Source organism: Sorex fumeus, unplaced genomic scaffold, assembly GCF_029834395.1.
Source record: "Sorex fumeus unplaced genomic scaffold, SorFum_2.1 ptg000035l, whole genome shotgun sequence".
Classification (NCBI taxonomy): Eukaryota; Metazoa; Chordata; class Mammalia; order Eulipotyphla; family Soricidae; genus Sorex; species Sorex fumeus.
Genome location: NW_026606092.1, coordinates 13,263,621 through 13,287,451, shown reverse-complemented (window position 1 = coordinate 13,287,451; position 23,831 = coordinate 13,263,621). Strand labels below are relative to the sequence as shown.

General features: G+C 41.0%; 1 protein-coding gene across 2 annotated transcripts; it reads right to left on the bottom strand.

Annotated features, from left to right (window-relative positions):
- On the bottom strand, positions 1-23,167 carry NMI (N-myc and STAT interactor). 2 transcript variants are annotated; one of them, XM_056117661.1, is made up of 8 exons: positions 22,963-23,167; positions 16,575-16,668; positions 14,641-14,736; positions 11,613-11,775; positions 6,899-7,005; positions 6,444-6,630; positions 1,990-2,096; positions 1-347 (listed from the first exon to the last, which is right to left on the bottom strand). In XM_056117661.1, exons 2-8 carry the CDS (start codon positions 16,653-16,655, stop codon positions 144-146), a joined length of 945 nt encoding a protein of 314 aa, XP_055973636.1. In that variant the 5' UTR covers positions 16,656-16,668; positions 22,963-23,167; the 3' UTR covers positions 1-143. The 2 variants fall into 2 exon arrangements, with proteins under 2 accessions (XP_055973636.1, XP_055973635.1); XM_056117660.1 differs by having other exon boundaries at positions 16,575-16,665.
- Positions 23,168-23,831: the final 664 nt, after the last annotated feature.

The following is a 23,831-nucleotide window of genomic DNA, read 5'->3' as shown; positions in this document are numbered from 1 at the left end:
ATTTAGTGCACTTTATTACAGTTGAAAACAATAACATTTAAAACAATTCAAAATCATGTAAATAGACATCTTAGAATAAATAGATGCCAAAGAAAAATAATTATTTTGGTTAATTATTGACAGTGATTTGGGCTCAGAAGCTTTCATACAATTCCCTGAGTCTGTTCTTCAAAGTATGCCTTGTAAGGCTGGTTGAGACAACACTTAACGACTTCTACTTCTCCTCCTCCATTCTTCTTCCGCTGAAAGTGAATGTTCACTGAATCTTCAACAGATTCCTCATCATTTGTTTGAATGGATTTGAGTCCGGTCAGCAGCACCGTTCTCTTCGACTGTCCAGAGAACACCTAAGAAGATAAATAAAAATTTTTCTAAGATTTTGAATTGCAAACTTTTGTTTTTATAAACTGCTCAATGTGCTGGACTTCATCTTAGAAGCGGCAAGCTGCTGCAGGAAGATTTTTCAAAAGTTATGAAAAAATCCTTGCAGGTCAGAGTTTCAGGAGGATCATGCTGGTGAAACTGTAGTGAAGAGAGGCAAAGAGGAAGGAGACCACATCTCAACTTCTGGGGACAGCAAGTCCAGTCAAAGAGCGAAGGAGAAGAGGAAAGAATAGGAAGACTCTGGGCTCACCTGAAAGCTAGAAAGAAAATGTGGAGTTGAATCAAGAGTTCTAGCTTGCTGTCTATTTTGTTAGGTAGAAAGTGATGCCACTTAGCCCCCAGGGAAAAAAAGGAAAAGGGAGTACACTGGTGGGTAAGATTGAGGCAGGCAGGTAGGTTAGGGAAGGCCCTCCTCACCCACCCCCCCCCCACACACACACACACATGATGGCAATGAAATTTCTGGAATTAATAAAGCCACTAGCCCTAAATCTGACCCACCTTATAGATACAGAAAGCAAAATTTGATAAGACCTTCTCTAGCAATAGACCCTGAGGAAACTGGACTTCTCCCTACAGAAAAGGTATGAAGGAAATTACTGGAGAACCCTCAATTCCTTCCTTTAATGTGATAAATTCCCAGCTAGCCCAGACTAGAGAAAGCTGCACCCATCCTCCAAGAGAAGTTCCAGCAGGACGAAAGATCAAGAAAACGAGTTTCAAAGGCTGCACCCAATTCTACCCACTTAGGAACAACCCTAGCAATGGATTCTTATCTAGGTAGAAGCCCCACATGGGAGCAGGTTGGAAAAACCCTGTAAAAGCTAATTTGAACAGAGGAAGGGCATATATATGCTGCCCGAGTCCATGTGCTGCTTGTGCCCACATGGCCAAGCACATGTGGCGCCCTAGCACATGTGTCACCCACATTTCTCCTCTTGAGATGTGTACTTTCATGCTTTAATGTCTAATGCTGGATGTGTGTGTGGGGGGGGGGGGGCTCTCCCCTTCCTTGGAGAAGCCTGGGTTCTCCCTTAAATACATTACTCTCCACTCTCTCCCACTTTCTCTTCCTCCTTCTCTCAAAAACCTTCAAATAAAATCTGTTTTACTTCACTGCTTATCTACTCCTGAAATTCTTTTCTGCAAGGCAAGACAAGAATCCAGTAACCCTGGGTCCAAGGTGGCAGAGGTGGATAGGGAGAAAGAAAGATGACTGTCTTTCTCCTCCCCACTTCACATAAGCCACCCATGAGGCTCACTGACGTCGAGATAAGGATTTAGAAAAAATGAATAGGAAAATCATGTTCAATGACCAATGAGAGTAGACACATGAGAGAAATGTAGTTATGTTTCCACAGATGAAAATAAAGACTGTACAATTATCAGTCATTTCAGTTTAAAACAATTGTATAATCAAGATACAGTGTTTTTATGAAAATATTTCAAAGAAGACAAACATCCTCCATCAAGCAGGAGGGAAAGAACCCTGTGGATATCCCTCCCTGAGACGGCTCAAACAATAACAGACTCACAACTTTTTATTGTTTTTGAGGTAGCATTAAACAGAAGGTTCTCAAGATGGAAGAAAAGAACTCACTTTACCTGGAACTTCTTCAAGTATGTTTCTACATATGGAGAGACAGTCACTTTATGGCAGTCCTGATTTAGATAAAGAGCATGGTTTTTCTTTTTCAAAATCCTGTCAACAACTAGAATTAAATTTACAAAGAAATTATAACCCTTTTAAATAAATAACATTTTAAAACAAAAGCTAAAATTGCTGTCAAAAACAATGATATCTTAGCAAATAGTGAATTGAAGAATTGTATTAAAAAATTTTTTTACAATAGCATTAACATATACGCATTTGGTCTGTAAAGTTATCCACATCCACCACCACTATTATGCCCCAAACTACCTGCCACTGCCCTTACATGACTTCTAGTCCACTTTTTCCCATCATCCCTGCCCAGAGCACCACATCCATCTTGCTACTCACCTTATACTCCCTTTGGTAAAATCAGTTTTGTTGTCAGAGTTTTAAGATTTTGTTTTTATTTATCATCAACTATTCCATTTCTCTTGTTTTAATATTTTTGGGGGGGAGTCATACCCAGCGATGCACAGGGGTTAGTCCTGGATCTTCACTCAAAAATTACTCCTAGTGGAGCTTATAGGACCATATGGGATGCTGGGGATTGAACCCGGGTCAGCCTTGTGTAAGGCAAATACCCTACCTGCTATACTATCGCTCTGGCCCCATCTTTTGTTTTTGTTTATACACCCCATATGACAGAGATCATCTGAAATTCACTGTTCCCCTTTCAGACTTATTTCATTTGACATAACACCCTCTAATTCTACGCCAGCGTAGCTGAAGACAAGATTTTATCCTTTTGTGTAGGTGAGTAATATTCCTTCGTGTATAGATACACAATTTTTGTATCCATTTATCTGTTAAGTGATTAAGACATATTTTTATGTCTTAATTAAGATTTTAAGACATATATATAGGATATATTACTAATTCTTCCTCTACTTCAGTTTAGCAGAAACTTTCTCCTACAGGGAAAAAAGGTAGTGCAAATATTGCACAATACTTAGCAAAAATAGTCCTTAAGAATACGAATCACTTTTTTCCCTATTTTTTCCCTTTTTTTCCTTCCTCTAATGATCCACCTTCTCAACAACCCACCTGTTATTGGCATGGCACAATACTTAAGAGTAAAAATCCTTGTGGGTGAAGACGTGGGAGGAGTTGGAACCCTGGTACAATGCTGGGAGGACTGTAAAAAGGTGTAGCCACTGTGGAAAGCACCATGGCAGTTCCACAAAAACATTAAACATAGAATTACAATCATCCAGCAATTCCACTTCTAGTTGCAGCCACAAAAGAATTGAAAGTAGGGACTGAGTTATTCACACTTCATTGGGAGCATTTGGCAAGAGTCAAAGGTGAAAAAAGCCAATGTCCATCAACAAATAATTAAATAGCCCGGCAATCTACTGAGAGTATCTTGCCCGCATGGCAAAGCCTGGCAACCTACCCGTGAGGTATTCAATATGCCAAACACAGTAGCAACAAATCTCACAATGTTACTGGGCCCACTGGAGCAAATCGATGAACAACCGAAGGACAGTGACAGTGGGACATACATACAATGAAATATGATTCAGGCTTAAAAAGATTTTTTTCGGGGGTATGGTGCCACCAGCAGGTCAATCTGTACCTGTGAGGTGAGTGCCTGATGGCAACGTCAGACTTTCAGATACTCCAAAATTGCTGCTGTGCCTTTGGCCAGACCCCAAAAACTTGGGGAAAAGTTTACCAAGAAAGTAAACGGCCAAAAGTTAGGTATGTGGGAGACACACCCACAAGCCACGTCCGGCTCAGCTATATAATTGGAGGCATGGCCTCTCTGATTCCTGATCGAACTGCTTAATGGCCATGATCCTAGAGACTCAGAAACGAATCTCGGAACCCAAAGCTTCTGACACAAATGTGTCCTGTTCAGTAGGTTACTGGTGCTGGGCCACTACAGGTGGGAATAGGTTTTGTGCCTTGGCCTGTTCCCCCTGGCTGCCTAGTGACCACCATTCTCCAGAGGCCACTGGACAGTCAGGTTTGGGCCTGCAGTGACGAGACACACGGGGCCTCACCACATGGGGGTGGAGTCGACTCTTTCTCCCCATCCCAACGGGACCCTGAGTCGCTGCCTACGAACGGCCTCTCTGGCTCCTGATCAAGCTGATTAATGGCCATGATACCGGAGACTCAGAAACAAATCTTGAAACCCAGCGGCTTTTGGTAGAAATGCATCTAGACTGCATACAAGGTGGCCGACACCTCAGAGCTTATTGGAAAGTCAGATATGAACCGGTGGTGAAGGGGCAACTGCAGTCTCATGGGAAGGGGACGGTACCGGCCCGTCCTTCACGCCCTACCGAGGTCATGAGTTGCCCCCCACAAGTGTCTCTCTGGCACAGCCATGGCTCCAGAGGCAAAAGGACTTAGTCCAGAGCCCAGCAGCTTGCAGAAGAAAAGTGAATGGACCATGCGTTAAACTATGGCGCCATGCCTCCCCAGGAGGGAAAGGGTGTTGCTCCCTTCTGCCTTTCCTCCCCCTGCCACCCGCCCCACCCCCCCCCCCCCCGGCAGCAAGGTGGCCGCCGCCTCAGAGCTTATAGGAAACCAGGTATGAGTGGGCGGTGACGGGTCAACTGCAGTCTCATGGGAAGGGGGGAGATACCGACTCGTCCTCCACGCCCTACCGAGATCACGAGTTACCCCCCACGAGCAGCTCTCCGGCATGACCATAACACCAGATACACAGAAACCAGTCTCGTAATTATCTGGCTCTTTGCAGAAATCCAAAATCGTGGCCACGTGACATTATATGATTCTCATAACCAGCTATAGAAAACAAAATATTTCACAATGCTTTTTCAGCAATTCTGATTGTTTGGAGGGAAATTCTAAACAATAATGGTGCATCTTTTGTCGAAATAGTGAATGTAATCAATGCAGAGAAGGGTTAAGCAGAAATCATCTGCCTCACAGGCATTTGGAGGGGTGGGAGGTGGGGTATACTGGGGTTCTTGGTGGTGAAAAGTGAGTACTGGTGAAGGGAAAGGTGTTTGATCATTGTATGACCGAGACTTAAACCTGAAGGCTTAGTAACTTTTCCCACAGTGCTTTAATAAATAAATATAAAAAGAAAAAAATAAAGAAAATTATGGTGTTCATGCCCAATTCAATCAGCTAATCAGTGGCTGAATAAATAACAGTACTCCTACAAAAAAAAAGATTTTTTTTTTCAGTTTCTGGGCCACACCTGGTGTTGCTCAGGGCTTACTCCTGGCTCTGTGTTCAGGGATCACTCTTGTGCTCTGGTGGTGTTGGGGACAGAACCCAGACTAGCCACATGCAAGGCAAGCACCTTATACACTACTGTCTCTCTGACCCTCAGTTGTTGTCTTAAATAATATATTATAGTTACCTGTTCAAATCTAGAAAAGCTTAAGAATATATTAACGAGGGGCTGGAGTGATAGCACAGCGGGTAAGGTGTTTGCCTAGCACGCGGCCGACCCGGGTTCAAATCCCAGCATCCCATATGGTCCTCTGAGCACCACCAGGAGTAATTCCAGAGTGCAGAGCCAGGAGTAACCCCTGAGCATCACCGGGTGTGACCCAAAAAGTAAAAAATATATATATATTAACGAAAGCAACTGTTAAATCTGCTTTTTATAAATCAAAAAAAAATCTAAACTTTCATAAAATGGCTTGGTAAAAATTTATTTCTACCTAAAAGAAAACAACACATAATTGTATTTTTAGTCACTCTAATAGTCTCCCCTGGAATAAAGTTCTTTCCTCCTAAAATACCCTTCATAGTCATGACAGGTGAGATGAAATATATAGTTCAATTATGTGTATACACACACACACACACACACACACTTTAATTGCTCTGTCACATACCTACTGTGTGATCTTCAATACATTACTTATCCTTCCTTTACCTTAATTACCTAACCAGGAAAGTGAGCATGACATCTACCTCCAAAGATTCTGTGGGTCAGAGGAGATAGAGGTAGAGGAGGACCCTTAGTTCCTTGCCTGGTATCACACAAAAATAGACTAATATATTTTCCTATTATTTGTAATTTTGTCATTCTAGGTAACATTCATGGAAATAATTTTCTGGACACCAGTTTGTAAGATTACTCTAATTAGCATGGATGGTAATAAATCACCAATAAAACAGAGACGAAGAGATGTACAAGGATTACATCTTGCTTCGTATGCAGCTGACTCTGTTTCAATCCCTGACACTCCATGCTTCCCTAACATTCCATGGTTCCCCAACACTGCCAGGTGGGAACTCAGAGCAGAAATCTAGGAGTGAGCCCCAAATTCCAGTTTACCAGGTATGAACCCATATGTCCCATCCCCCCCCCCACAAAAGAAAGCAAAAGAGGAATAGTTTCAGAAATTCAAAAGCATAATTTAAATGGTCTAGCGTTTTTTTAACTTTCTAAATGTCTGAGTACCTCCACTTTCCACAAACGTGATCACGGCACTTCCGGACTCCTTATCATATTCCACATGATCCACCTCTCCACCTCCGTTCCGGGACTTATAAAAGGTTAGTTCCAGCTTGTCTCTCATGAGATTTTCAGGCAGTATATCAGGAATTCCAGTGATACTGATCTTCATCTTAGAAATTTCCACATGAAACTGGAAAATTGTGTTTATATTCAAAAATACAGATGAAAATGCCTTTGTTTCAAAGAATCTTTGGTTTTGTTTTCTGGACCAAACCCGGTTATGCTCAGAGGTTACTCCTGGCTCTATACTAAGGAATCATTTTTGGTGATGATCATGGGACTATATGGAATGGTGGGGATGGAACCTGGGTTGGCTCTGTACAAGGCAAGTGCCCTAACCACTGTACTATCTCTCTGGCCCCAATTAACAGAATTCTTAAAAGCTTTCCCCATGTTACCTGGAATCTGACTCCAGAGTTTAATGGAACAGGATTAGCCATCAGCTCCACAGCTACATCATTGATTATCACTTGATGTTTTCCTATACTGATCACGTTTTGAGCAACTGAAAAAAGGTTGAGAAATATTAATTTCTAATATTTGAAGTTTTTATACTTTCAGCTTAAGATCAAATTGTTCTGGACATTCATAATTAGCCCCTCTCTTTTCTCTCACTCTTACATATAAACATATCTAAGTTATAGATATAAATATATCTAAGTATACATAAATTATATATGTATATGTATTTATATTTACTGTGTGTGTTACCAGGGATTAACTCAAGTTCTTCCATACATAGAAGCACGCAGGCCCTCTACTATTGAGCTCCATCAATATACTCTAATTTTCAATAACTTAATTTTCTATTTTTTCTTGGGAATACCAAGTGACAATGTTAGGACATAATTATGCCAAAACACATTAGCAAACTTGAAATGCAGAAATTCTCAGGAAATTTTAGTTTTATTTTTTAAGAGATAAACCTCACAATTCTTTGGAAATTCATAATTGCTTCAGTATAACTACATATTCTTTCTTTCCACGTCTTAATAAATTACCAGAAAATTGAGTAAGCTGGGAAAACATTAGAAATAACTTGGTGTCATCTGTAATTTAATCTTATTTATCAATCATTGTTCCCCTTTACATATTTGGGGGAGCCACACCCACTGGTTCTCAGGGGCTTCTCCCAGCTCTGAGCTCAGGAATTGAGGGTCACTTTCAGGGGTGCTCCGGGGACTATGCAGTGCCAGGGATCAAAACTAGACCTCCTGCTTTAAGTGTAATTAGCCCACTGAGCTGTCGTGCCCCGATCATCATTTCTCTTTATTCTGTTATAAATACCAGAGAAATAAATATTCATTTTTGTCTCTGACTTTCCCAAAGATAACACAGGCTTGATTACCAAAAGAGAGGAGTTTGGAGGACTGTACTTAATGAGAAATTCTACTTTCATTCAATTGCTCTTAAGAACATTAAGAGTTGGCAATCCTTGAACATGTTTGCCACTCAATGCCTCTTTTGCAGACCACAACACCCAAAAGGAGAGAGAGAACACAAGGGATTGCCTGCCACAGAGGCAGGGTGGTATGGGGGGATGGGGGTGGGAGGGATATTATCCATGGTGGTGGAAAATGAGCACTGGTGGAGGGATGGGTATTTGATCATTGTATAATCGAAACCCAAGCACAAAAAATTGTAAATCTACAACTGTACCTCATGGTGTTTCACTAATAATAAAAAAAAAGAAAGAAAAAAAAAGAGTTGGCAGTCTTGCTATAATCACAGAGCTATCAAGTCTAAGTTTTCCATGAAAATGGGAGAGGCTCAGTAATCTAATTATCCCCCAAATAATAAAGTGACATTATAACTCTAAACATCAACTACATATCAGGTTAAAATGCATGTAGATAGGTTCATCTGTTAGAGTTGACATCCAAAATACATAGAGCACTGTTATTTTTTTATTTATAAGAAACAACCAGCCCCATTTAAGAAATGGGGCAAGAGAAAAATAGAAACTTTGTCAAAGAAGACATGCAGATGGCTAATAATATGGGGGGAAAATGCTCTGAATCACTTACCTTTAGGGAAATGCAAATCAAAACTGATGTGAGATATCACCTCACACCAATGAGACTGGCATACATCACAAAGAACAAAAAACAACCACAGTTGGTGTGAATGTGGGGGAAAAGGAACCCTCATTTACTACTGATGGGAATCTGGACTGGTCTGACCTCTTGGAAAACATCAACATAGATATGTCTGAAGAAACTAGGAATCGAGCTTCTCTATGACCCAACAATTCCTCTCTTTTTGGCATCTACCTCAAGGGGACAAAAACATTATTCAGAAAAACAACAATAAAAAAAAATTCTCTCCTACGTTCACTGCAACACTATTAGCAATAGCTAAAATCTGGAAACACCCCAAGCGACCAAGAATAGATGATTGTGGGGCTGGAGCAATAGCACAGCGGGTAGGGCGTTTGCCTTGCATGCGCTGACCCAGGTTCAATTCCCAGCATCCCATATGGTCCCCCAAGCATCGCCAGGAGTAATTCCTGAGTGCATGAGCCAGGAGTAGCCCTTGTGCATCGCCGGGTGTGACCCAAAAAGCAAAGGAAAAATAAAACAAGAATAGAAGACTGGATAAAGCAACTTTGGTATACATATACAATGGAATACTACTCAGCTATAAGAAAAATTGAAATCATGCAATTTGCTGCCATGTGGATGGGTCTAAAGAGTGAAGTTAGTCAGAAGGAGAGGGTCCAATACTAAATGATCTCTCTTGTATGTGGGGATAAAGAAACACATTAAGGGCTCAAAAGCAACAGAAATTAAGAATAAAACTACAGTAGGAAGCTTGCCACAGAAGAGAGAATGGGGGTTGGGGGTATGGGAAGACTAGCACAATTGTGAAGGGAAGCAGACACTCTGGTAGAAGGTATAATACTGGAACGTTTTATGTAAGAAACCCTACCAATACCAGTTATGAAAACAAGGTTCCTAATTTTTTTTAATTAAATGCATATTTATCTATGAAGATTTATCCCTAAGTTTGTGTCAGGAGAGTTTAACACACTTCAGTTGCTACTATTTGTAGCTACTTAAATATGTTCTGACAATGAGAGGTGCCTCTTCTGATTTTCTACACCTCCCTCCCATGTGTTTATGGCAACCAGAGAACACAATCACCACAGCTGGAGGAAGAGAGAATGAGGGTAGAAGGCAGGGCGTTGTCATGTGGGAATTCAGCAGGATCCTACCACTTTGTGACTTGAAAACTTGAATCATGACTTCCTTTGTGTTGTTTATGACAACAGGCAACAATAACAGAGAAGCTCAGTGAAGTAATACTCAGATGATTTGCCTTCCCTCCCACTCCCCCCAAGCCTCCAACATCTGGCCATCTGATGCAGCTGAGGGGGATTACTTGTGGTTCAATTTTTGTGTGATTCTAGAAAAAGCCAACTTTTCTTGAAAATGTGTCGAACCCAAAGATGGCCCCAGAGAAGAGGCTCTCAAAGCCAGGCCAAGGGTGGAAACAATGGCAGGCTGCTTCGGAAGAAAATCTATTGCATCATTCCCAGGTACTCCCATGCAGAAACCTTGCCTCCCAAATTCCCTCTTCCCTTCCGGTGGTATTCCAATTATTCCATTTGGTCCTTTCTATTCTGCCAGGGAATGCACCCATCAGTATCATCTCCCAGCACAGGGTTAAAGGAGCATTCCCTTGCCAGCCCTTTTACTACCTCCCAAATCAGCAAAGCTCCTTATCTCCTCAACAACCCTCTAGTGCAGAAGTGGACCTTGCGGGGTAAACAAACATGCAATTATTTGCTCAAATGTCTTTCTTTTTAACATGATTTTCACAACACTGTGAGAGAACAGCTACCAGAAAATGTGAGCTACAATCAGCAACTCCCCAGAATTGGAGCTCTGGGAGGACTTGTGAAGAATAGTTAGTCCTACCCCACAACTTGACTTGAAAGGGAAGGCCTACTTGGCCTACCACAGAGGAATGTTGCAGAAAATAATGGCATTCGGCATTTGGATCACAGCATTGCAACTTGTAAACTGTGTAGGACTCAAGCCAGTCCTTTACCCTATTTGGTTGTTGTTGCTGTTGTTGTTGTTGTTGTTGTTTTTAAATCTGAAAACATGCCATTTCTAATGTATACAGTAAGAACAAAAAACTATGAAGTGTTTAATACGTGCCAGACACTGTTAAGTATTTTATCAACAATTCTCATAGGATATTTAATGCAACTCTCAGAGATAGGTAATACCACCAAGACCTGAAATATAAAGATTCCAATGTAAATGACATTTCTAGGAAGGGCCAAAGCTGTCACTTGGAGACAGAGACTTCTCAATCTGCTGTTCCCAGCTCTGGGCAGGATCCTACACCGCTCATCTGACAAACACTTGGCCCATCCCAAACCTCTGACTCCTCAACCCTTCCCATTTATTGGCCACATGCTTTAAGACAAATCACTAAAACATCTAGAAATTAATTCCTTTTCTTGACCATAACATACAAACAGTAACTCTCCTGTGCTCCTGTTTTTTGTTTGTTTGTTTTCATGGAGACATGTGAGGCTAGAGAAATAGTACAAGGGTATTTTGCCTTGCACATGGCCCACCCAGTTCTATTCCAGCATCCTACGTGATGGGTGGCCCAAGTATCACCAACTGTAATTCCTGAGTGTAGAGCCAGGAATAATTCTGAGCATTGTCAGGTGTGGCCCCAAAACAAAACAAGCAAACAAAAAAGTGTCACGCTGAGTACAAAATGAGACAAAAAATGAGACATCTGTCAGAATGCTGAGAATTGTGTAAACCTCTAATCCCTCCAAATATCATTACTAATTCTATCATTTGGAAGAAACCTGCGATGTAGAAAGATACTGGTACTAGACATTACAATATCCAGACTTGAGACTCAGAAATCATGTTCTGAATATGTAATACTATTCACGTCAACTAATATTTCTCCCTGATAAAATGGGGTTGGATAAGCAAGCATGCCTCTTTCAGGGTGTCATGGGAAGGATGAGACAAAATAATAAGTGTGAAAAATGTAACGTAATAGTTATAAAACTCTTTGAGAGTCCAAGTGCTTTCCAGAAGAGGGGCAACCTGTAAACATTGGCTATACCTTCTTCATTTTCAAAGGTGATAAGTGCTTGTCCTTTTTGTAGCTCATAAGAAATTTGAGAGTTCACTTGAAATGAGCAGGAGACATTTAAAAACCTTCTGATATTCTCAGGATTCTCCACGGTCCTGAATTTCAGCTTAAAGTCAGGAATATCCTCTTTAATCTAATCCAAAGAGAAATGTTCAATATAATCAAGACAATAAATTAGTCCTTCCAATGACAATCTCATTTAATCAGCCAGTAATTCATTCTCCAGTGATTTTAGAACCCCTCAGAACACTAAGTATGGTCTTACATAATATTTGTAATACATCTTTTGCTCAGGTAAGCACACAGTCATGTAATCAAGTGCTGATCCTTTACTATTAATTTGCAGATGAAATTTTAAGTATATAATCTCTTACCTTTTCAAAGCAATGTTTAAATTAGCCAATACTTTATGATATTTAATTCTAGAACTTATGTCATTCCTATAGTTAAGTACCTTTATAACAGGTATGCCAGTCTCATAAAGGAATCACAGACAGACAGTATATTTACTCTCATAAGGTCAGGTGTTCTCTATGGTTATTTTAGTAGCAACCCCATATAGTTTAACTCAAAATGTTGCATTCCTTGATATGATTTGAAATTCATTATATTAAATTTTTCCATTCCCCAACTTTTAAAACATGACCACATGACCACAATACACACAGACACACACACACACACACACACACACACGTACACACATATATATCCTAAATTATGGTCATTATATAAATCCTAAATTATATATATATACATATAAATAGACAATCTCCACAAGAGTTTTTAATCTTAAAGATTGAATTAAATAGTTATTGACTTTGGGGCTGGAGTGATAGTACAGTGGGTAGGGTGTTTGCCTTGCATGCGGCCGACCCAGGTTCGATTCCTAGCATCCCTTATGGTCCCCTGAGCACAGTCAGAAGTAATTCCTGAGTGCAGAGCCAGAAGTAACCCCCGTGCATCGCCAGCTGTGACCCAAAAAGCAAAAAAATACCCAAAAGGTTAATGACTTTTTGTTTTATTTTGTTTTGATTTGGTTTGGGGCTACACCTGCCTGTGCTCGGGGCTTACTTCTGACTCTATACTAAGGTATCATTCCTGAAAATGTTTGGTAGACCATGTATGGTACTGAGGATCCAACAGCAGTTGGCTATGAGTAAGCAAACACCCTACCCACTGTATTATCTCTCAGGCCCCAATGGCTATTGTTAACAATTTCACACAATGACACATAAATGCTTAGATGAGTCAGTTGTTAGCATTTCTACTCCCATGGTTATTTTCCATGCCATAATTAAACGTGTTATGGCAGAGGGATTAGGAATAGTCAATGAAGTGGCATTTGCGGGCATGCTGAGGGTCCAAACAGAACTGGGTAGCCTATAACCAGGGCAGATTCACAGTGGGCAAATTCAAGGATACTAATTCAAGTATATGGAAAAGTAGTAGAAAACTTAAAAATTAATATACACTCAATTTTATTTTAAATTATAGAATTCATTGAAATTAAGGGGAGTGGGCAGTACGAACCACACCCAGAGGTACTCAGGGCTTATTCCGAGCTCTATGCTCATTCCAATCACACCTGGAAGTGTTCAGGAGCCATAAGTGGTGCCAGGGAGCAAATCAGGGTTGTCTGCAGCCAAGCTAAGTGCCTTGACCTCGAAAATATCTCCCTGACACTCACTGAAATTTTTATATTTTTAATTTTTTTCACTAAAATTATTACAGCTCCTTGGTGTTATAATAATTTAAAATAATATAATAATTGATTTGTTTAAATCTTGGTGAGACAAGAAAAGAACTGAGACACCTAATAATTTGACCCAAAAGTGATTAATAGGGATCACTTTTAAAAGTTGCATTAACATACATAAATATTTAAAAGTTACATTATTACAAGTATACAGCAAGATAAAATTTTACTGAATTAAATTGAAAATTTTTACAAAACTTTTACAGGTTTTATGCACACATATGACCAGCATCAGATCAATAGTCAGAAGAACATGACCAATACTCAAAAAGTTCTCTTTGACATCAGAACTGGTCTTCAGCAGAAAGCTTACCACTGAGTTGAGGGTGGGGGGGTAAGCAAAGGAAGGGAACACTAAGACAATGGTGACAGCAAGGGGTCTTTCTTGGAGGAGGAGGTAAAATGATGTGGATGATACCCTATCAGTAAAAGAATTGTAAACCACAGTGCCTAAAAAAAAATCTCTGGTCACAGAGACAGGAAGAGGGAATGGGCGGGAAACTGGGGACACTGATGGAGGGACTGGTGTTGGAACACTGTATGCCTGAAACACAATCATAAACAACTTTATAATTGATAATGACTCAATAAAAATTTAAAAATAAATAAGAATAAACAGTTCTCTTTGGGGTCCCTGGCAGTTCCCACCTGGTGCCTGGGTGACTGGTGCGCTAATCTTGCTTTCTGCTTTCTTTAAATGGAAGCAGATGGTCTGTCCCCTTCTGTATTTTTTGGCTGAACATTTTGTTTTTATAAATTTTTATCCACGTTGTTGCATATAGTTGCAGTCTACTCATTCTCATGGTTGTGTAGTTTTCCAATGTATGAACACACCCCAATTATTAATTTATTCTACCATGGAAACAACATCTGGGTGGTTTTCAATTTGGGTTATTACTAACAGTAGTTCCAAAGAATATCATAATCTTTTATCTTGTTTTTATTTTTGGGTTTGTGGGTCACACCCAGCTACACTCAGGGCTTACTCCAGGATCTGCCATCAGGGATCACTCCTGGTGGTGCTGGGGGTGGAGGAACATATGTGTTGCTGGGATGGAAGCCTGGTCAGCCACATACAAGGCAAGCACCCCTTATCCACTGTGCTATCTCTCTGATCCCGATCATAATCTTGTAAAGGTGAATTTTATGTAATCAAATCATCATAAAATGACTGAAATTAGATTAAATATGAAAAATTGTTGTCTGTCAAAAAATGTGATACATAAGATAAAAAGTTACCTGTGAATTTCTTGCAGCCTCTTGTAACTCAGCTTCCAGCTTCTGGATCTCCTCCTTTAGCTGAATATTTTCCTTTGTAATTTCATCAATTAATTCCTAAAATATATCAAGGAGTACCAAAATATTAAACAATCCCAAGTTCATTTTCCTAAATGAATTAAAGAAACTAAATTTCTTTCAGCCTGAACAAGGCAAGACAAAACACTAGGCAGTTTCACAATAAATATAACTACATAAATGGTGGGCTGGAGAGATTGCACAGCGGTAGTGCATTTGCCTTACAAGCGGCCAACATGGCCGACCCGAGTTCGATTCCTCCGCCCCTCTCAGAGAGCCTGGCAAGCTACCGACAGTATCTCGCCCGCACGGCAGAGCCTGGCAAGCTCCCCGTGACGTATTCGTTATGACAAACACAGTAACAACAAGTCTCATGATGGAGACATTACTGGGCCCGCTCGAGCAAATCGATGAACAACGGGAGGACCATGACTGTGACATAAATGGTACACTTGGTGAAGGGTTTTTGGTTTTTTGTGTTTTGGTGTTTTGGGTCACACGCGGCAATGTTCAGGGGTTACTCCTGGCTCTGCACTCAGGAATTACTCCTAGCAGTGCTCAGGGGACCATATGGGAACCAGAGATAGGACCCAGGTCAGCAGCATGCAGGGCAAATGGTCCACCCACTGTACTATTGCTCCACCCCTACTTGTTAAAGTTTTACATCATCATCTGTTGATTTTTCTACCACTGACCAGTATGATTCTCCTTGTACAAAGAGAAAACTGTCTAGATCAAAGTCACAGAAAGTTTATGGTATAAAACAACTCGATCTAGATCTTGAGTCTTGGTTCAGTGTTGCAACTGTAGTAACTGTAGATGTGTTATTCTGTGGGCAATTTTTTTTTCTGGAACCCAAGAGACAATGTAGGAGGTAACGCCAGGCCTTCCACATGGCTGGAGTGACACCACCCTGGTTAAAATTCCCTGCACCACATATGCTCCCTGCAAAACCTCCAGGGGTCACTCCAGAGCACAGAGCCTGGAATAGTTCTTGAGCACTGCCAACTGTGGCACAAAACCAAACATTTTTGTTGTGTTCTATGGTACCACTGTGTGTTCTGGAAGATAACTACCTTGAGTAAATGATTTAAGCTACCTTACCCTATTGGGTCTGGGTCTTTAAGTTCTAGGTGAAAATTAAAGGTGCAGCTGTCATATTAATTTTTGTAAAGATAGAATATAAATGTGATTATTCTTATAAGGTTTAAATGAAGTAAGCCAGAAGAAGAAAAAATGCAGGATAAAATCACTTATATGTGTTATTTAGAGTAACTGGGTAATTTAGAGTAACACTGCATGAAGAAATGCAATGGTTCAAGGAGGGTGGAGAGGCATAGACCACCCGTAGTCCTAGAGTTTAGGGAGAAGGAAAGAAATAAAGTGAAGAAGAAGGGGAGAAGAGATAGATGAGAAGCAATGGGGGTACGGGTCAAAAGGACCCAGGTACATAGGCGGTGTTAAGGAATGATAGAGTTAAATATCCAAACCACAGAGTTAGCAACACTGAAATCATGAGACTTAACTTTAATAACCAAATTTAAAAGGTGTCTGTCAAGACAGCAGCAGGCTGTGGTTGGGGTAGGTGGGTAGGAGAGGGAATCTGGGAACACTGGTAGAGGGAGTTTACACTGGTGGTGGGAATTGGTGACAAAACATTGTACGCCAAAAAACCAACTATGAATAACTTTGTAATTCACTATGAATAACTTTGTAATTTGCAATAAAATTGGGGGGGGGAATAAGCTTTGAATAATGAAGAAGACATCAATATCCTCCCCAATCTGAGATAATTTTGTACAAGAACATAAATATGTCTTATTGCAGATAATTAAAATTTAAGTTTTATTCATACCCATTATTTTTTCTTTATTTACCTTGTATTGTTCATCTTTCAAAGGTTCTTCATCTGGCTTTTGCTCCTGAAGAACTGGCTTTTTGTCATTATCATCTACCATGATTCCTTAACTGCTATAAAAATTAAACATTTTAAAAAATAGTTCATGCACGAAATTCAAAGAGAAATAACACTCTTTTCACTTTTACAGAAGCATCTTTTCTGTCATGAAAGTTTTTTGCCATCACGTGATTTCTATCTAAACAAAGTCTACATTTCAAATATTCTTTTTTTATATATATAAGTTTTGGAGCTACACCCGGTGGTATACAGGGCTTGCTCCTGGCTATTCATTCACAGATCACTCCTGGCAGAGAACAGGGGACCACTATATGGGGTGCCAGGGGTCGAACCCAGATCAACTGCGTGCAAGGCAAGCACCCTACTCACTGTACTCAGCCTCCATCAGATAACTTTAACACTTACAAATACATAAAAAGTGTTCTAAAATTTATTTGCTTTTCAGAACAATAGGGCTGGAGCGATAGCACAGCGGGTAGGGCGTCTGCCTTGCACGCAGCCAACATGACTGACCCGAGTTCGATTCCTCCGCCCCTCTCGGAGAGCCGGGCAAGCTACCGAGAGTATTCGATATGCCAGACACAGTAACAACAAAGTCTCCAATGGAGACGTTACTGGGCCCGCTCGAGCAAATGGATGATTAATGGGAGGGCCTTTACTTTACTTTACTTTTACTTTATTTATTTATTTATTTATTTATTTATTTTTGCTTTGGAGGCCACACCCAGCAATGCTCAGGGATTACTCCTGCTTCTGCACTCAGGAATTAATTACTCCTGGCAGTGCCTGGGTAACTATATGGTATGCCAGGGATAGAACCTGGGTCGGCAGTGTGCAGGGAAAAGGCCCTATCCTCTGTACTATCTCTCCGGCCCCCCAAAATAAAAGGTATTAACATTTCCCTGTAGTTCTCATCCCAATCACATGATGTTTTATTTAAGACGACTACTAAAATTATTTATGGGGCCAGAGTGACAGTACAACAGATAGGGCTCTAGCCTTGCATTTGGCCAAATAAGGTTCAATCACCAGTAAGTACAGAAGCAGTGTAAGCCCTGAGCACAGTTTTGTGTCACCCCAAGGCTCCTCTGCTAATAAAGGATTACTGGTTTGTCTCTCACTGCTTTTTCTCCCAAAGGTTTTGATTTAAATATTCAGTTCTCCCATCTATACCCTCAAAATGTTGATCCAGGTTAAAAGAAAATGTTTTTTTTTTTTCAGTTGGGGGAGGGCATACCTGGGGGCTTGGGATTGGAAAGGGGCTCTTCTGAATCTCTGTTTAGGGGTCACTCCTGGTATTGTCAGGAAACCATGAAATAATGGGATGAATCCAGGACTCCTGAAGGCTGTGAACTACTCTCCAGCCCTCCAGAACACTCCCTACAGAGCCATAGGTTCTTACCTGTGGCTTCTTTACTCCCCTTAAGTCCATTTACTTGACTTAGGGGACAAAAATTACATCTTTACTTCAAACAGATTTTCTCTCTTGTTTTTTTTCTTTTTATTCTTTTGTTTTGCTTATATATATATATATATACATATATATATTCGAAATAGTGTTCTGTTCAAATATAAATTTATTTCATACAAGCCACATAGTATTTGCAGCACCTATGACAAAGTCACCAAAAAAGTGACAATACTTTCTTTCTTTCTTTCTTTCTTTCTTTCTTTCTTTTTTTCTTTCCTCTTTCTTTCTTTCTGTTTTGGCCAACACCCAAAGTGTTTAAGGGTTACTCCTGTCTCTGCACTCAGGGATCGCTTCTGACAGGGCTTCTCACATGTAGTGTCCAGGATTGAACCTGGACCAGCCATGTGCAAGGCAAGCCCCCATTACAGTTCCAGCCCCCAGTTAGAAATAGTTTAAAAATAGAAGTTAGTCTACACATACGGCTCTCTTTCCCCATATATAACCCCAAAATATCAATTATATAATTCTTACAAGTGCTCTCAACATTCATCCAAAGTCTTGCACAACCTAACCCAAATTTATCAAAATTGTAGTCTTTTTAGACCACAGCTGGACATACTATACATACAAATCCATTGAACATTCTTCCTCTTCCCTTTCTTCTCTTTCTGGATGGCACATCGTTCCTCTACTACCAACCTTAATTTCCACTTAATAAAATCTTAATATTCTTCAAGGTCCATTCAAAATTGCACACACCCCCAGTTTGAAACCCTTTCTGATTCTCCCGAAAGTTCTCTCTCTTTCGCCTTTTTTGGGAATCTGTAACTATCTGCACGTCATATTCCATGACTAGGTAATCATGACCTCAAAGTCAAGGACCATATCTACTCTTCTTGACACAATACAAGGTCCTACAAGGGAAAATCCATTATTTGTGACATTGTGCAGTTTCCTTACCCAATTGTTTGTTCTCTGCACATCTAATGCATATGAATTACTCACTACTTTTCCAGAAAGCAGAAACTATAGCATTGTTTTTTAAAAGTTAAGATTATTTTGAACTTCTAATAAAAGCTCATAATATTGTTAATACATGAAAATGTTCTACGTCAAAATAACCCCCAATAATTTTCTCTAGAGGACATGAGGAAATGGAAAGATATCCTCTGCTAATGGATCAGGAAGACCAACATTATCAAAATGACAATATTCCCCCAAGCACTGTACAAATTCAGTGTGATCCCTATAAAGATACCCATGACATTTTTCAAAGAAATAAAGCAAACACTCCAGAAACTCATATGGAATAATAAGCCCCCACAAATAGCTAAAGCAATTCTGGGGAAAAAGATAACGGGAGGAATCACCCTCCCCAATCTCAAACTCTACTACAAAGCTATAATAATTAAAACAGCATGGTACTGGAACGAAGGCAGAACCACAGACCAATAGAACAGGGTTAAATATCCTGACACACACCTCCAAATATATAATCAACTAATCTTTGATAAGAGAGCAAGAAATGTGAGTGGAGCAAGGAAAGCCTCTTTAACAAATGGCACTGGCAAAAGTGGACAGACCTCTACCTAACGCCATGTACAAAAGTCAGATCAAAATGGATTAAAGACCTCAGCATCAGAGCAGAATTCATAAGGTACATTGAAGACAAGATCGGCAAAATCCTCCACGACACTGAAACTAACGGTTATCTTCAAAGATGACATGCCACTAGACAAACAAGTGAAAACAGACATAAACAAATGGGAGTATCTTAAACTAAGAAGCTTCTGCACCTCAAAAGAAACAGTGACCAAAATACAAAGACAGTCTACAGAATGGGAAAGGATATTCACCCAATACTCATCCGATAAGGGGTTGAGATCAAGGACATACAAGGTCTGGTCTAACTCCACAAGAAGAAAACATCCAACCCCATCAGAAAATGGGGCAATGAAATGAACAGAAACTTTCTCAAAGAAGAAATCTGAATGGTTAAAAGGCACATGAGAAAGTGCTCTACATCGCTAATCATCAGGAAGATGCAGATCAACAATGACATATCATCTCATACCACAGAGACTGGCCCACATCCAAAAGAACAAAAGCAACCGGTGTTGGCACGAATGTGGGGAGAAAGGGACTCTCTTTCACTGCTGGTGGGAATGCTGACTGGTTCAGCCCTTTTGGAAAACAGTATGGACTATCCTCAAAAAAAAATTAGAAATCGAGCTCCCATTTGACCCAGCAATATCACTCCTGGGAATATATCCCGGAGATGAAAAAAGTACAGTCAAAATGACATCTGCACTTGCATGTTCATTGCTGCACTGTTTACAATAGCCAAAATCTGGAAAAAACCCTAGTGTCCTAGAACAGATGACTGGTTAAAGAAAGTTTGGTACATTTACACAATGGAATACTATACAGCTGTTAGAAAAGATGAAGTCATGAAATTTGCATACAAGTGGTTCTACATTAAAAGTATCATGCTAAGTGAAATGAGTCAGAAAGAGAGGGACAGACATAGAAAGACTGCACTCGTTTGTGGTATATAAAGTAACAGAATGGGAGACAAACACCCAAGAATAGTTGAGATAAGTACCAGGAGGTTTGCTCCATGACTTGGATGCCGGCAGCGCATACTGGGGGAAAAGGCAGCTTAGATAGAGAAGGGAACACCAAGTAAAGGGTGGAAGATGCGTGCTGAAAGTAGACTATAGACCGAACACAATGGATGGCCACTCAATACCTCTATTGCAAACCACAACACCCTAAAGGAAAGAGGGAGCAAAAGTGAATGCCCTGTGACAGAGGTGGGGCGGGGGGTGGGGATGGGTTGGGGGGGATGAGCGGGTTACTGGGATCATTGGTGGTGGAGAATGGGCACTGGTGGAGGGATGGGTACTTGATCATTACATAACTGAAACCCAAGCACTAAACTTTGTAAGTCTACAACTGTACCCCATGATGTTTCACTGATAAAAATTAAATTAATGATAATAATAAAAGAATTTCCTCTAGCATGATTAGTATCTAGATTCTTTCCCACCGTGTATGGAATGTACAATGCTATCAGAGAGCAGACAGCATATGGGTCACCTTAAAGAGAACCCACGTGCTTCTTCCCAGAACCTGTGAGCAAGTTGGGGTTGCACTGCAAAGGAGAACTTTGTAGATTGAAGCTGTCACCAGCTGATTTTACACATGGAGATCTCATGGGCTGGAAATCTGGAACATGTAACACAACACATGAGTGTGTGACTCCCTTTATGTGAGGTCCCAGTTCCATCTCCCAGCACTTACCACCCAAAAAGTAAAATATGAAGATGGTTCTGCGTTAACTTTCCCCCAAACCCCCGCCAACTTTTTTCTTTTTTTAAAATTTTTTATTGAATCACTGTGAGGTAGTTACAGACTCAGAAACTTTCGTGCTTATGTTTCGGTCGTACAATGATTGAGTACCCATGCCTCCACTAGTGCCCATTTTCCACCACCAATGTTCCCAGTATCCTTCCCATCTCCCCCCCCATTTCCTGTCCCCCCACCCCAGCCTCTGTGGCAGGCGCATTCCCTTCTACACTCTCTCTCTCTCTCTCTCTCTCTCTCTCTCTCTCTCTCTCTCTCTCTCTCTCTCTCTCTCTCTCTCTCCTTTAGGGTATTGTGGTCTGCAATGCAGGTGTTGAATGGCCATCATTTTCGGTCTATAGTCTACTTTTGGCATGTATCTCCCATCCCGAGCAGTCCCTCCAAACCCCCTTTACTTGGTGTTCCCTTCTGTATCTGAGCTCAGGGCCATATTTTCGAGGGTTTGTTAACCCCCTACCTGGGAGAAGTCCCATTGTTCCATTCATTTGACATTGGTTAAATCAAGACTGAACCTAAAAACAACTGAGTGGAGTCTGCGCAGAAGGTCAGGCTACACACTTCTCCTTTCTCAATACCATCGTTAAAAGCACACTTTCTATGACATTTGACCTTCATTTCGGTTTCTGTTCATACCAGGTACAGCCACTGTACACTCCTCAGCTGCGCATGCCCACCATTGCCACTGACAAATACATGAGTATCCTGGAAAACAACTAAAGGTGAATGAACTCTCTCTCTCTCTCTCTCTCAACAACAACAAAAACCCCTCTTAGTCCAGCACTTCCTTTCTTGGAAACTTGTTGCACAGCATTTTAATCATGTTTCCCACCGTGATTGTTTGTTCTTTCCCTACTTTTCTATTCAGTTGTTTCTATGATTTTTTTTAACAACACAACCTACAAAATTTGAAGATACACAATGTATGGTGTCTAATCTAATCCACCTGGTAACTTAAAATGGCAGCTAATGGTCAAAATGCCACTTTACCACCTGTTTTCTCAATAACTGCCTGATGCCAGGCCCTGTCCCGTATGGAAATCTGCTTTAGAAAAGTCTGATCAGAAAGAAAAAAGTAAGAATGCAGGGAAGAAATTAGGGGGTGATTCTAAGATGCTGATACCCAGTTTCAAAAAAAAAAAAACCCCTCTGCATGCTCCACATTCTGACATTCTAGTTGTCATTGCAGTATTCTATAGATGGCTCAGAAAACCCCAGCGTGTTTGAAAAGCTAGGTTCCCCTGCCAAAGTCTTGGGCTGCCAAGGAGCTATGTCCCTTAGATAAGGAATCCCAGTCTCCCGGGACACTTTCCAGCACGGTGGGGGGGGGGGGGGGGGCGGGGGGGGAACAACCCGTATTAAGTTTCGGTTTCCGCAAAGCAGCCAGGCAAGCTCAGAGGCCTGGAGGGCACTAGAATCGGAAGGAGAGCCCGGGGTGGGGCGAGGTGCACCCACCTAGGTGATTGGGCGTCTGTGCAGGGAACGGGGTGGGGAACGGGCGCACAGCAGGGTGCAGACCCGGGAGCAGGGACTGCTGGGGACCCGCTGGGAATCGGGGCGCCCCACTCACCCTCCGGGGCGCTCCGCGCGAGACGCGCAGGGAAGCTCGGCGGCCTCGGGGGCAGCGGAGGCGGCGGGTTCCTGGGAACTGGTGGGCTTCGCAGGACCGCCAGACACTCCCCTGCCCCGCGCTCCGATGCAAGGTTCAAATGGGAAGTGAAGCAGCCAGACCAGACTGTCCAATGCGCCAGCGGATCTGGCGGACGTCGGAATAAGACCTCGCCCACGTTGCCCTTGAGTTAGAATTATTTTCACTTTCGATTTTTTCAAACCTTCCTTTTGCTTTTTTAAGCTATGCCCCCCTCCCCCCATATTCCTGAAGTTTTCCATCTACAGAGATCCAGGACACTTTTTTTAATGGTGCTTCATAATCAGACATGATAACTAATACTAATACTGTCCAACTTAACAGAATATAAAAGTCTGATTTTTCTCTACATCAAGACTATCGATAGAAATATTATTTATTTTATTTTATTTTATAGAGTTGTTCACAGTAATTGATTCCATTCACTATTTCAACACCAATCCCACCACCATGATACTTCCCACTACCAATGATTCCAATTTTCCCACTGTCACCTAAGCCTGCCCCACCAGCAGATAGATGCTAAATAATTTCTTTTGTATTGCTTGTTATGAGTAATCTGCTAAAACGGATTAAGAAAGGAAGTTTCCTTAAAGGAAAGTGTGTGAAAGTTATTGTATCTCCCATAGGAGCCATTAAGCCCCTGTATAAGAGATCACTAACATGTTGTTAGAGATTGAGCTTTGTGAACATATATATCACTTCACTTGTATCACTTGTCATCCCGATGCTCATCAATTAGCTCGAGCGGGCACCAGTATTGTATCTCTATTCGTCCCTCTCATGTGCTA